This window comes from Taeniopygia guttata, chromosome 1 (genome assembly GCF_048771995.1).
Source record: "Taeniopygia guttata chromosome 1, bTaeGut7.mat, whole genome shotgun sequence".
Classification (NCBI taxonomy): domain Eukaryota; kingdom Metazoa; phylum Chordata; class Aves; order Passeriformes; family Estrildidae; genus Taeniopygia; species Taeniopygia guttata.
Window position 1 is genome coordinate 108,417,659 of NC_133024.1, and position 15,605 is coordinate 108,433,263.

General features: G+C 36.2%; 1 protein-coding gene across 10 annotated transcripts in view; it reads right to left on the reverse strand.

Annotated features, from left to right (window-relative positions):
* The window catches only part of CASK (calcium/calmodulin dependent serine protein kinase), a 187,195-nt gene that overhangs the window by 12,537 nt on the left and 159,053 nt on the right, over window positions 1-15,605 (reverse strand). For 3 of the 10 annotated variants that reach the window (XM_030282892.4, XM_030282946.4, XM_030282953.4), the window contains 6 exons: window positions 11,601-11,669; window positions 10,184-10,219; window positions 7,214-7,410; window positions 5,863-5,978; window positions 1,004-1,084; window positions 830-910 (listed from right to left, as the gene is read on the reverse strand). In XM_030282892.4, the coding sequence (XP_030138752.1) occupies window positions 830-910; window positions 1,004-1,084; window positions 5,863-5,978; window positions 7,214-7,410; window positions 10,184-10,219; window positions 11,601-11,669 (580 nt within the window). The remainder of the gene's footprint in view (window positions 1-829; window positions 911-1,003; window positions 1,085-5,862; window positions 5,979-7,213; window positions 7,411-10,183; window positions 10,220-11,600; window positions 11,670-15,605) is intronic. The other 7 variants (XM_030282926.4, XM_030282908.4, XM_030282883.4 and 4 more) reach the window with 6 other exon arrangements.

Below are 15,605 nucleotides of genomic sequence, written 5' to 3' on the forward strand. Positions count from 1 at the left end.
TCTAACAGGAAGTTTTGTGAATAGTAAGGAACATTTGATGCAAAAATGGTGCTACTTTCCACCCTGCCCTTTGAAAAAGAACCACACCCAGCCCTGCACAGCTCCCACCTCCAAGGGAGGATTTGTCTCAGCTGGGCTGAACACAGGCAGTAGAACAAGGGGGTGCTGTCAAGGACGCAAACTGTCGGAATCTGAGGTATTGATGATTCTGAGATTGTAGAAAGTCTCTGTCTTTCTGCCCCGTTGCCAAAGAAGAAGCCATAATTCGTCTGTGCTGTTTTCAAGGTTGTTTATTCTGTTTATCTCTAACATGTTCTGCTGCCCTGCCGCAGCTCTGTCCTGCAGGGCAGCGTGTGGGGCTCTGCCCTCAGTGGGATGTTACAAACATTAAATACCCGAAATTACCAGTGCTATATTTACAATAATGTGCCAATATCTGTCACCGACGTTGGACAGTGTGTTCCCAGCCTAAACCAACAGAAAAATGCCAACACTACAGTGAAACATGGAGGGCATGAAGAAGGAGAAAAAGGACAGGGCACACCCAATTTCCTCCATCTTGTCCCCTTTGAACCCCTAGTCTAGAATCCTAAAATTTTACTTTTGCACCCGTGCCACACTTAATTATTACTCATATCAAACACTCAGAGCTTGTAATTCATCCTGTAAGACTGAAAACTCTTTTCCATGGACAGAGATCACAGACAGTGTCTCTGGGGGCTCTGTACAGGGGGGTTCCTGACCCCCTGCCAGGGTGCCAGGCAATCTAGAGCAGCCAGAGGGAAGCCCTGGATTCCCACAACAAACAATATTGAACCCTGCTACTTACGAGGAATGGGGTAAGCAAATCTGTCCGGGTGTTTTGTGATGAGTGTATTTTTTATGTGTCTTCTTCCGACACCGTGGGCACCTGAGTGACAGCACAAAAAAATAGTTTAGGAATATTCCACCAGAAAGGCTTCAAAGCTATGATGCTATGTTCAGAAAAATTACTAAAAATTACCTAGTAGGACTAGTGTTTTCCTTTTGAATGCTGGCAGCTTTACTACTTCTTCATATGTGACGAGATCTAATTGATCAAACACTAAAACACAAAAGAAAGCCCCAGAGGATAAGAAAAAAAGGCATATGAAGGGTGACAACTAATTCTGCTACAAATTATAATTTTATCAAGATTTAGATTTATAATAAAAAGTAACACATTATGGAAAATAAAATCATTCATTCCTTATGCAATTTTAACAAGAGTGTCCATTTAAAAACTGTTAAGAGCAGTAACAAAGCTACTGAGATGCTCAGCAAAGTTTGCATGTCCTTTCATGCAGTGCTCAGCAGACCACAAAAATCAGCTAGAACAGCATGCCATTCACATTTGCATTCCTAAGAAATAGCAATACTAAAGAAAAATTTGTGGACAGTGACCGACATGAATACAATATGAGAACATCTATTTACACTGAAAATAGGGATACTTTCATAATAATGTTTTAACAAGATCTGTGAGAAATGTACAGTATTAATACTTCGTGGTATTTATTCTTTCAAACCACACCATTTACTTGTAATTAGAGTTCTCTTTAAACACACGTGCTAATTAAACTGACATGCTTTTAAAACTTGTGACAGGATGAAGAATTCTAATGAAAAGTGATGGCATTACAGAAAAGAACCTCCACCATATTTAGGGAAAAATTGTAAAAGTATTATTTCAGATATCATTTCAACTGCAGTTGAAATTGGATGAATTCCATCATGCCCATCAATCTGTTGCCAATTGCCAGGGAACATAGTGATTGACAAATCAAGTTTTGTTCATTAATAACAGCTTATCCCTCCTGTGCCCAGCAACACATCATCTCTGGTAACTCCTGCAGAATTCTAATGACAGAAGCAGCCAGGAGGCAGTTATTTATATTTGTAAAGATTGCAGCAACCAGCAATTGTGGAGCAGAACAACAAACAAGAGTTTTCAGTTCTGTATTTTTGCACGCTATGAAAAGGAGGCAGGAGAGACTCCATCCAAACTATGGAATCTCTCTCTGAGTGTTTCCAAGTCCTAAGTGGTGTATCCACCTCAGCTGTATCCAATCCATCTTTTAGGATGAGTGTGGATATCTCTCAGTTTTTCAATTTGATGTCAGTCTTTTTACCTGAGTAAGTCCAACGGCTTCAATTTGGTGAAACTACAAATCAGCCAATTGACACACCCAATTCTTTACGGCATTGAAAAGATACAAGTATGAAAACTTCCTAGTCCATTTGAAGCATTTTGAATTTCATCCTAAAGAAGAATCTCTTTCAACCTTTCCCCAAATACTACAAGCAAGAAATTAGTCATATTTTTCTTTCATTCCACAATGGAAATCTTACTCTTGTCCTTTTTGCAACTTCACAGTATTTAAACAAATCAATAATTCATTTCATAGTAATGATCTACAACACACTAAACAGCTTTACCATGCTAACCACCTAAGCCTGCAAGAGTCTTTTTCCATTGAAAAATTATAATTAAAAAAGAAATCAATCCTTTATTTTCTTCTTGAACAAAACCACATTATGTTAGATACAAACAACAGGAATAAACACTAGAAAAGAAACATATTACTTCATCACAAAGTAGTAGCATGGAGAAGATGTGTCTCAGTCTACATGGATTTAACTAATGATTGTGGGGTTCCCAAATGTGAAATAAAAATGATTAATTTCTTAATATACAAAGATAGGAAGAACACAGGACACACTTAAAGGCTGAACTTGAATGCTTCTGTGTTACTAGCTGATAAAGAAAAGGAGTTCTTGAAAGGAAACAGTAAGAAGCAAATAAAGAGGCATTGTCACTTGACAGGTTACTTACATGCACAGAGGCCATTGGGAGTAAGACAGCATGAAAAATGTACAGGGGTCATTGAGATATGGCTTGTAATATATTAGTAAAATAAAAAGTATATGCACAAAATAAACTTTACCATGCAATAGTCTAAACACAAGGCAAATAAATCACATTAAGAAATGATAAACATATTTTATAAAAGCTTGGCAATTTTCTACATTATGCATAATATGGAGCATAGTTCTGGTATGTTCTGCTCTTTTCTGAAGCCCTGCAATAACTTTTCAGCAAAATAAATTAAAAATGTATCTGGATATCACTGCAGCATATCTCTAGAGCATTTATAAAAATGTCAGTGAATCTAATAATGGAAAAGATATTTCATTTTTTCTGTGGGCTTTGGTTTAAAACTGACTTTATACTGATAAAACACATGATCATGAAATTGCCTAATACTCTAATATGAAGCATGGAGGAAAGAACAAGAGGATTAGATTTTTCTTGCAAAGAAGAATGTATTTCCTTTTACTTATAAAAAGTAACTGAAATAATCTCCTGTTTACTTCACAAACTATATCTGATTTGCAGAATAATCTCATTTCTACTTCCAGTAATATCCCAATATACCACACCAGCTCTCAAATCATCAGCTGGCCACACAAATCTGAGTTGACTATGAATTATTTTACTGGGTCATTTCTCAGCACCCCAGTTCAGTCTCACCCCTAAGTGAAAAATAACACACCAGTCCAAACAGATTACACACTACTGATCAATTTATTTTATTTTATACTAGGATATAAGAGAAATAAATTCTACTTTCCTGTAAGAGCAACATTTTGACCATGATTATACTTGTTTTGCATCCAGCAGAAGAAAAGATCTGGTTTTTATTCTGAAACAGAAGCACTGAAAGGTTGCAAGGGCCAGTGTTGCCATATTTCTGACCAGCAATCCTGGATGTGACAGAGCACTTCAGAGAATGTGAATTCAGTGCCACCCCAGTTAAACCTGAACTCACATGAGCACTAAAGCAACTCATAATATTCATATACTGAATATCCTGTATTTGGTGTCATTCCCTGGAACATTACTGGCATTACCTTCAGTACCTCAGGGACACTAAGATCAATAACATTTCTACAAGAAATCTGATTTCAAACTGTGCTTACATTAACTTTTTGACTTACGGGAAAGGGGAAGCTGTATTCTGAAGGGAACAGTTTCTTTTATGGTCATTATAATAATTTTTAATGTTGGTATTTCTAATTCTTGGCAAACACCTGCTCTGATAGAAAGCAAATAAAGATATGCCACTGCTGGTGAAGGCAGGTGAACTTTGTGAATCAAAGTGCCATCAACCTACTGTGAAATGTCCCACGATATCAATACTGCAAAGTCTACATTTCTTTCAGGAATTTAAATGATAGAAAATCTTTGAGCTAGCTCTGCTCCTACAGTACTGCCTGCTCCTCCTCCTTCCCTGGCTGTCCTTCCTTTAGCTCACTCCCTTGTAGCAGGCCCTGCTTACTCACATGAACATTCTTAGTTCTGTATTTGCACTGAGAGATGCATTAAGAAATGTAACTGCCCTAAAGCAAAAAAAATCCATGTTTTTTTGGGTTGTTCTTAATCCAGCTCACAGCATGGCCACAAGTGAAGGGATGAGCGAGGCTGTGGGAATGTGTGCTAGGAGCAATTTATACCAGTATTGTGCAAGGCTTTGGCTCATAAAATCCAGTTTACTCTCAACAGATTTTGTTATAATTATTAAAATGTGGTTGAATGCTACTGGAGTAAAGGGGAAACATTAGAACAAGCAGGGTGTTACAGCAGCAAAAGGAAGGAACCCACTTAAATCTTGCAGTCTCTGCTTGTGAGAGCTTTCAGGATAACAAATAGTTTTATATTCACCCATGAACATCTTAAATACAAAAGTGAATTTAAAGAGTATAAACAACAATTACTGTCTTAGAATTTAAGATTTCTTAGAATTTACTACCAAATTACTTTTAAGGAAACACATATTCTGTAATAGTGACCCATTGTGAGCTCTGATACTGCACACATTGTGCAGGTAAAGAGAAATACATGAAAACATGGATTTATAATGTTTAATTAGTGTGTTCAAGAATGCAACTGAAAAAAATCTCCCAGAAATTAATGCAATATAGAATACTTGCATTACACTGCTTGGACAGGTATCTATTCTGATTCTAATAAAAATCTCTGCAAGTCTCTCAGGAGACCAAAACAACATAAGCATCACAGAATGTGCTACCAAAGCAGGAGCAAAAAAAAAAAAAAAAAAAAACGTGTTGAAAAGCAGTTTTAGCACATGAAGTATTTTATATTAAAAGAAGAAAAGAAGCAAATTCAGCTCATAAATGACAGGGTCTGTCTTCTTTACTACTAAAACAAATGAATTTTGCTTGACAAGGATCTCTTACTCTACACTTCTAAAATTTTCTAAAACAATTCATTTTTTTAGCAGTCTAAAGGGAAGCCCCAAACTCAGGATTCAGGCAGAAATCACTGCAAGGAGGTTCTATTTGGTAACTGTAAATAACACACTGACTATGCAATGGCTCTTATTCCACTTCCAGCTGTAGCACGTCAACAAAAATGCTCTTTCATGGTGTTTTCACATATGTAATCTGTAACTATAAATACATATTAACAAGGATGCCACAGAACAGTCTTTTGTAGAGCACAGTACAGTTATGTAGGTTGCAAAAATCATATCCTGTTTGTTTCTAATGCTGCTTTAAACATAAACCCCAAACAATCTAAGCCTCTATGAGGATATACTATGATGCACTGCTTTTCTGGCAGCTTGCCTCTCACTGACTAATCTCCATGCTTAAATAGCAAAGAATAAGCAGCATAATGTTGGTGTAATTAGAATTTTACTTATATTTTCCTAATTAACTCATTAGGTTTATACAACAGTGCCAGCTGAACAATTAATGGCAAGGCTTAAACTGCAAAAAATGTAACCTGTTACAGATACTTGCATTTTTTGTTCATACCTGCATTGTGCTTTGCCAAATATTTGTCTTTGTACTGCTTTTTTTTCTTTCCAAACCAAGTACAGCTGGCCTGTTGCTCCTGTTTGGTCTTCTCCATGGCAATACAAGCAACTCGCCTGACATAAGGAGGAGAAAAAACATTTTCTGTTGCAATCAAGGATCTTTAAAAAGCTGCACAGAATGAATTAGAAAAGCATGACTTTTTAATAGAAAACAAGTACAGTAAAACTTTTAAAAACTTTTTTTTTTTTTTATGACTTCAAAGAACAGATATACAGGGGTATTTTGATGTAAGAATATTTTCTTAGAGGTAGGTGATGGAAGCTCACAGATGAAGTGAACATGGGAGGAAGGGCAGCTGCTGGAATGAATCCAGACCATTCTGCAGCAGATCAGAATGGAAGAGCACATGGTCTGGAAAGACCACCACGGTCTAAATCACCACAGAGCAAGTGGTGCTGTGCGGGGGGACTCTTTGGAAGTTGATCTCTAGGGTGAAGCACTGCAAGGACCCTGCTGCAATGTGCACCTGTGCTCCCTTACTCAGGGCTTGCACAGAGCTCAGGAGTTGGAACTAAAGGTCTTGTCTGCCTCTGTCTCCTGGCAAAATCTCCTTTACCCAGCCCAGGAGGCACAGGAGCAGTGCACAACTCCAGCTCTTTTACACAGCAAATCCTGTATGAAGTGGTTTGGGCTAGATTATCTAAACTTTACCGAGTTATGGCCACACCTTCCAAGGCCCAGGACTCACTTGCTAGAATTTGTGCTGATGCATTTAAAATGTTTTCTAAACAGCTCCTGCAAGAGGCTGTTTAAAGGCTCTGCATTGCTCAGGGCCACTGCTCTTCACTGAGCCTGCCATAGCCACTGTGATTTTATTCTGCTTTCTGACATTCATACGAAAAATGATAAGGAAAGAATACCCTAAAACTCCCTCAATGACCTTGTTGCTTGAAAAGTTCCTAAAACCCTATTCCTGCAGCACTTGCATGTAAACAGTACTAATGAAACCCCTTATTAGAAGCTGAGAGAGAAATTAATTTGACCCTCTTATATAACCAATTTGCATGTAGCCATCTGCAATCCCACATTCCTACAGTATACCAGAAAGCACAATGTTTATTAACACAGGAATTATTTTTTAATATAATCACATGTGAAATTGCATGTTACCCTTACTGCTATGCATACATGAGAAAAAAAAATCAAACCACAAAAATTGAATCAATATACAGACTTAGGGAAAAAAAAGGAGAAGAGAATTCGAAGGTTAGAGATACAACAGTGAAAAGTATGAAAGACAGAAATAAAATCAATACTAAGTTAATTTTTTAGAAAACTTAAGTCATACCATTCCTGAAGTTCAGGAGAAGGGATAAGACCTGCAGTACCATTTTTGGAGTTCTCAAGTTTACCCTGCCACCAGTTATGATCATCTTTGCTAATGATTTGGATAATATCACCAACTCGGAATCTGATGCCAGCTTCTTTGCAAGGAATGAGGTCATCCTTTGCTGGATCATATTCAAATTGTGCTCTTACATAGATCTAGAAAAAAAAGAGTTTATAAGAGACACTGCAGTATCATCACTGCTATTCATAGCATTCAGAGTAACAGGTGAAAATCTGATCTGTGAATGCAGCTACATATATTGGTCACAACAAGCAAAGAAAGAAACAAAAAAGGAAGGTGCCAAAGCATAAGTGATAGCTGAAAATGAAAATGCCCCCTCCAGCAAATGATGGATACATATGATGCTATTTCAAAAGCTCATGTTTTCTACATTCTATAGAACATGAACAGCAAAAATGTAATAAGCTCATGGAGTCCCTCAAACAGTTATTAACTATCACAAATCATTCCAGAACACAAGCCAGCACCTTACAACTCAATCTGTAATGTATTTTCCAACTGAAGTCCCATGGTATGTTTTAAAACTTTTTGTGACAGGAAATTTTACTGGACACTATAAAGGACTTTGGCTTTATTTGTGGTCTTTAGAATGAGAATTTTAAAGATTAAAGACATTAAAAAAAAATCTTTTTTAGGAAGTTCTGTATTGGACCTATCACAGAGTTACTCAAGAGGAATGTGGAAATTCTCTGTATGGGTTTTTCAGTAAAAGTCTACTCCTATGTAAATAAAACTCATGATTTGAGCATGTTATTCTCTAAAGAACATGAACAGAAAGAATCCAGACTCTGACTTCACAATTTAAAAGATTATATCAATACTTTCCTTGTGTGCTACTGAGGTCTCAACCCTAGAAAATAAAAATAGAAGTGATACCCAGTTTAGGTTGCTAATTGGAGCCCTGATGCACCCAAGAATCTTAAAATCAACATGAAGTGCCATCCCTAGATGGATAATTTCTACAGTTCATGAATGTCAAACATCACCCTGCAGCATCTCAGCCAGCCTTGTATACATACTGCTGATTTTCTTACTAAAAATGGACTAGATTTAAAAATCCCCAACAATTACACTTCAAACTAATATCCTTCTTAGAAACTGTAACAATCACTTTTCAGCTCTGCTCAAATTCTGCTCCAGTAATAGCTGTAACTATGCAGTGTTAGCACTATTCATGGCACTTAAAAAAGCAATCCAATCTGCACCTCGACATACAAATAAATTAACTTAAAATGGCTAATCACTTTTCTCTTGTATCTGATGTATTTTTATTGGTTTGCAGTGAGAGCATCAGATAAGACCACTACAGAACTCGACTTTTAATACATTACATCTGACCTTTGCTCTGCTGTGCATTGAGTTTTAAAAAGCAACCCAACTTATTTTAATTACTTGAGAAATAGGATATTTTGAAACCAATTATGTTTACTTAGTAATTAGTTTTTCATGAAGTAATCAATATTGAGCCAATCCTTTATTTTGCCTGAAGCTTCTTCATACAGGTCTAAAAACATCAGCAATATTTTTACTATCTAGAAACTTCCCTACTTTTCAAGTCCCTGCTCTAGTTTGAGCCATTACCCACCATATATTGGCAGCTCATGGAACATTACAGACTTCCTGACACATAAAAATATATCCATTAGTCAAGCCCTCACTGTTTTCAAGGATGACAAGAAAAATATGCTGGTTCAATGGGAAAAAAATCAGGTAATTATAAATGGTGTGAGTAAGAGAAACACCATTATTTTGATATTGCCTTGAACAGAGTTTCTTCTTCTGGGGAAAAAACCCCATGAGGACCAAATGAAAACCTAATATAAATGTCTGGAAGGGGTTTCATGGAGCCTCTCCAGGTTTACATTCAGGCAGCTTCAGAAGAAAATGGAAAACTGAAAGAACCATAGAGAGCTTTAAAAATGGGAAGTGAAGTAAGAGCAAACCATTCTTGTAACAGAAGTTCCAGCCAACTCAGCCAGGCAGCAGTATAAAAAGATTCTCAAAGACAAGAGTTCATGTTGCTGATTGACTTCTTGAATGGAATTGCAAGAGCTATTATGAAAATTCCTGGCAGAAAAGGAGGCTGAGTACACAGTTAAAAATTCAGAGGTAGATTCTGGAAAGACTGTGAATAACTGGAGCAGTTACTGGAGATGAATCACAAATCAGTTGATGGTATGTGCTCACTTGGAGGCTGCAGAGAAAGAACAAAAATTCTTAAAATTGAAAAAAAAAAAAAAAAAAAGATAGGGAATCCTCTGAGAAGCCCCACATGCTTTCTTGGAATTTTCTGGAGAGGGAAGATCTTTCTTTGGTTTGTGCTGACTTGCTGAACCACCAGGTCATGGTAACAAAGTTAATGGAGGTTATTGAAAATGGGACTAAGGACTGAAATTTTAAGAGACCATCTTCAGTCTTATCAAGCCTTAACATAAACTATCCTTAATGTTTTTCTTTGTAAATATTTTTTAATGTTAATAACTAGTTTTAGATAAACTCAAACTTTACGATCGTTGTTGGCAAAATAATTTAGAGTTTTAGACACCTGCCCTACTTGTCTCCATTCCAGCTAAAACAGAAATTTGAGCTTTCCTCTAAGATTAAAACCTGAACAGGTCACTGCACAACAGGAAGTCTATTAATGCATTCTGAACTAAATGAACATCTCCAGTTAAATTCTCAGTGAATTTGTAACTCTCACACATGTGGACACATGAAAAACAAAAGCTATTTTTGAATTAGCTACAAACAAATGAGTTAAAAGAAAAATGAAAAAAAAATGGAACAAAATTTTCAAGCTTAAATGTTTTAGTCCAGCACATACAGAATATGAGTGGGGAAAAGGTAAGCAGGGATGTTTGCTAGCAGCTAAGTTTACAAAAATTCCCATGGAGGATATCTATTCACCTGTCGTCCTTTTGGTTGTGTTGTCGATGGCAAGTCCTGCAGAATAAAGTCAACCCAGGAGAAGAAATTTTCATTTTACTTTTTAAGGGTACATAACACTGTTAGTGATACATACTACATTACAGTAAAATGGTAAGTTAGACAAAAGTATATAGCATTGACCCATGTTTAGAAATAACTTTTTTCTTAAAGAAAAATCAAACCCAGGCTGTTTAGCAGCAAGCTGAAGAAAGCAGGTAAAAAGTTTAAGCAGATAGAGAATGTGCTTTTTAATAAATAATTCAGCATCTTCAACACAAAAGCACCACCAAGTGAAAGAGGCTCTTTATGTGAATGCCTTTTCCATTTAAGTATAAAGTTTTGCTTTTAAAAGAGAGAGGCTATTATAAATGTTAAAAAACCTATAGTTAAAAATGTATAATGTGATCAGTTGTGCTGAGAATTAAGATTCTAACTACTTTCTTGTTATAAATTTAATTTAATTCACAAAAATGTCCTAAATTTTTCATTCACACAATTATTTTTCATTCTACTAATTAATAAGTTTAACTTGTGGCAAATAATGTCTAAGTTGCAATTTTTATCAATAGTTAAAGAAATAGTTACTTGGTTTTGGGTTTTTTTTGTTTGTTTTTAGCTAGTCCTATGAACTCATGATATTGACAGCACTCACTGTAGAAACTTGTGTGTAGCTACTACATTGGTCCAAACAACAACGAATGATAAACAACATGAATTTTAACACCAATGTATTTTAGGGAGAACAGGAGATTGACAGCACCTTTCTACCTGAATACATACAAAACAGAAGTACTTTGTGTTAAAGATGTGATGGTAATAGCTTGGTTTGTAGTGCAGTTTAAAGCCACTTCCTTTTGCTTTCCATATCCAGGCAAGGCTCATGTTTCACACAGTATGTGCACGTACCACGACAGCAGAGAGCACACCAATTCCTTAACTCAGATAGCGGAAACCAGTACACGTTCCAGAGGGCTCTCAAACACAAAACTTAAAAAAAAAAAAGAATCTATAAAATGTCTTGGGATACCAACTGCACAGTTACTCTCTTCCTTCAAACTCTGCTTCTGAAGTTCAGGATGGAAATAAAAACTTCCACTTTAAACCTATACTCAGTTTTGAGGAAAGTGCTGACAATGATTTAAGGATGACTGAAGTGTCACAGTACAGTTATTAACATTTAATTCATTGTATGTATGGCTTTTAATGAGAAGAACATGTTGGAAAAAGCCCTTTAAAAAAAAAAAAAAGAAAACAAAATGGGGAGTTACATATGCAATAACCTGGGTTCTCTCAGCAGGACAAAATTTTCCACTGACCACACGATAAGTATACAGTAATGGCAGATGAGCACCAACAAAACTTTCACACTTTCTCTGTGTGGAACTGGAAATCTTACCGAAACAGAATTGTTAGTGCTGCTATGACCATTAGCGGGGGACTGTCTGGATGTAGAGGGGGAATCTCTCTGAAATAAGACACAAGGTTCATTAACAACACAACACTATCACAGGAACACAGAAATATTTCAAAGAACAGTTACATCCACAGCCTTATAACCATTTGCTTAGCTGCTTCATTTGTGAAAGCTTCCACACTACAAACTCTGTAAAGCTGAAAAGCTTTTCCACAGCTTGGGATCCAGGTTTGACATTTTGATTTATCTGAGGTAATAACTATTTTTATGTTGCCTTCAGCTTTTTAATAACTGGGACTGCAGAGATCTTACGTGGCTGACAATGCTACCAGCCCTCATCATACACCAGTCTTGGTTAAAGCACCTGGAAGTTATACTCTGAACAGTACTTGGAATAGAATGAGGCCCATATCCTGTTTTAAAGATGTTTCTGAGTAGTTTTTCAGCTCTGTGGTGGTTTTCAGTCTCTACTGAGCAAGATGCATCTCCCTGCAGTGCCTCAGACACACTGAGACTGGGACCTGAGGAGAAAGCTGGATTCTCTCTCTTCCCTTTTCATCCATTTTACAGCACAAATGAGGGTTTTCCTCCAACATTCTCATGGGCTTCAAAGTATCAAACCTTGCCAAAATACAGCACTTAAAAAAAGCCAATCCCCTTGACCCAGACTACCAGTGTGGCCCTGCACTTCAGTGAAGAGACAGCAGACACAGGGAGCACACTGGGAAATTCTAAAGGAAGGAGAACAGGAATTTCCGTTGGGTTTTTCAGAGCAATCTTTTTCACATGCCATTTTGACTGCATAGTGCTTAATTCTGCCAGGTCAGATAATTGAGCCATCTCTTCTGAAAATAAAATAATCCACTCATACATTGTAAAAAAAAAAAAAAAAAAAAAAAAAATAAAAATCCTTTTCCCTCACAGGAATTCTGGAATATAATATTCCATGTCAAAGGTCAGTTTAGGAATATCTGGTCATTTTGTATAACATCAAGGACAGCATAGAAAAAGGGCTAAAAGTTTTCTGAGCAAACAAAGTTAACCCTGTCATATTTTATCAATACAAGTGCCTTTTGTGAATAATGAAAAAACCTGGAGCTAAATTGTTAATGCAACACTAATCAGGGATTAATGCCACATACATAAGAACAAAACTTGCCTTCCACAAGTATTTGCAATGTGTAACGGACTGGGGGAAATCAGCTCTAACTCTAATTACAAAATCACTCCAGCACAAATTTAAAATATTTAAATAAGAGCAAACAAACCATTCATTAGTGAAAAAAAATAAATTAAAAAGTTAAAAAAAAAAAGCCTAAAGAAATGAGTATTCTTTTTTTTCCCCCTTTCTATGGATTATCAGCATCACCTTTATCAAATTGTAACCAGAAGAACTTTTTTCAAAAAGGCAGTAACTTCCTTGCTTTATAAAGAGATTTTATGCTTGCTCTGCAATTCTGTCCCTGCTATTTTCTCACTTTTCAAGAGGTGAAAAATAAATTTTAACTTTTTTTTTTTTTAAATATGGTTTGTTATGATCTGTTGTCAGTGATGGTTTAGCAAGGGAACAAGGGAAAGCTTTGGAAACTGATGCAAGCACCAAAATAATTTGGAGAAAAACAAGTTTAGAGAATGCCACTATTTCTGGACTGTCTTGAAGGATTCTGCCTTTGAAGGAAATTTTCTTGTTTTGAGAATGTTTTGATTTGTATTCCTCCAACAATTCCCAATACAAGACAGCATATTATTCAAAGCAAATGTTCATCATAACATACTGAGGAAAAAATATATTTTCAGTGCTATTGGTGATTTCAGTACTGTCACAAATAATCTAACAAGTTAGTCAAGAGACTTTTTTTATGTATGACTTTTACATAATTAGGCTGTTCTGTCAGAATTTCAAAGGCATTTAGATTCTTAATTTTCTAGGGACAAGTCTTTCAAAAAATACCAGACTCAAAATTGTTAGAAGAAAAAAACTATATTATGAACAATCTAATAAGCCTAATCAATGAGCACAGAGATCCTTGCAGAATAACAGGGCTGCTTAGGACTGGCCTGGAAAAAATCAGTTTTTGTTATGAGTTTGTTTCTCCAGTAAATCAGTACAAGCCCTCCTTGTCCTGGGAATAGGGACGGAAAAACACTTGGAGGATCCAATGATTCTGAGTAATGTAGAAAGGTTATTATAACCATACTTTAGTGAACTCAACTGTCTGGACTTCCCAGCCTTCTCCAGCCCCAAGACAAAAAACACAGAAACCTTTGGGGTCATCACTCTTCAGCTGAAAAACCACGGAGCCTCAGAGGAAACAACCACAATTATTTCCAAAGAATGGCAAACCCAGCTTCCTGTTGATTCCCTATTTTTAGGCGTGGTTTATGAATGATAAACTAATGTATTTGAGATGCAAACCTATTTATAAGAACTAAATGATGTCTAATAAATATGAACTAATCAAATTAGATACTGACAAAAACAGGTGGATCGACATTGTTGCCAGATATAAAAAAAGAAACTCAAACAAGAAAACTAACAAAACCAAAACCTCCAACTAAACCAGACAGACTTTTCCAAAATTCTGAAAATACTTTAACATTTCTGTCTTGCTCAAGGAACACGTCTGTCAGTATTTTTAATATAAATTAAAAAAAAATTTAAGACAATAAAAACTCCTGATGTTTAAGCACTAATGGAAACCATGGAAGATAAAGGAAAAAATCCATGGTGATTACCACCAGGCTTCTAAAATCTCATATACATAAAGGCTTTTCTTCTTAATGAAACAACTTAAGCGTTTTACAAAGGCAATATGAAACATAAAGAAAGTTTATAAGGATTATTTTTTTTGTTTAAAGAAAAAAGAAGAGGAAAAAAATGTACTTCTCTTACCATCCTCACGTATGTGACACTATAAAAAGTTACTTTGGTGTTGTGTCAGTACAAAGAAAGAATGTAAACGTAGCCAGAGCAAAATGCTTACTCATTGGGATAAAACTGAAACACACAGACTGTGTCCACAGCCATCAGACATAAGAAGGATGTGTTGCAATAGTTACTTAAGTTCATGTTTATGTAAATCTGCAATTTTCCTGGTATCTGATGAAGAGAACAACACCCTGGTCCCCTGTTATCTAAATATGTGTGTTAACTCCGGTCATTTGCCATGCCAGGGACTAAACAGGTCACCTCACACCAGATCAGCTGATCCAATTTTTACACAAGGGAATTCAAAAGTATTATGTCTTCAAGCAAGGTCTGCTCCATGAAATAGAAGGTCTGGTAACTGAATGGATGGCATGGGTGCAGGAAAAGCCCCAAATGCCAAAAAAACCTGAAATTATTCAGCTGAGATTTTGCAAACTGCCTAGTGACCCTAAATTACACACTGTAGGAAGAAGACTTCCCTATATATATGCAGAAATGGCTCAATATTTAGAAAATAGCACTTATTTTAAATGACTGTAATAGAAGACAAATATGGCAAGTGAAATTCGCATCCCAGTTATTAAAAAAGAAACATTCTGTGCCCCCCTCACCTTTGTGAAGGCCCAAGGTAGTAAATAAAAGGCACATCATCTCTGATTCTACTAATATGCATTTTTTTCTTATTCAAGATTAACAAGATGTTTTGCAATCCAATTATGTGATCCTGGTAGGAGCCTCAAAGCCTCCAGTCCTCAATTCTGTTTTATATTCCTCTTCTCAAAAAAACTACACTACATGAGCACCAGCCCATGACTGAAGGAGGGGGGAAACCAAACAAAGACTGAAATGGTGCCAAAAAATACCTTAACTAGGAAGATTATACTAGTGAAGACCCAATATCTCTCTATTTATCCTGCTGGAGGGCATGAGAAGCAGGAGTTCTGTGTTAGTAATATCAGTCAACATTGATTTTTAGCCTTTTATTGATGGTTAAGGATTTCATTAATTTTCTGAATCACCTTCCTGAAAAATTCTGTGAAAAAAATTCTCTGTGTACC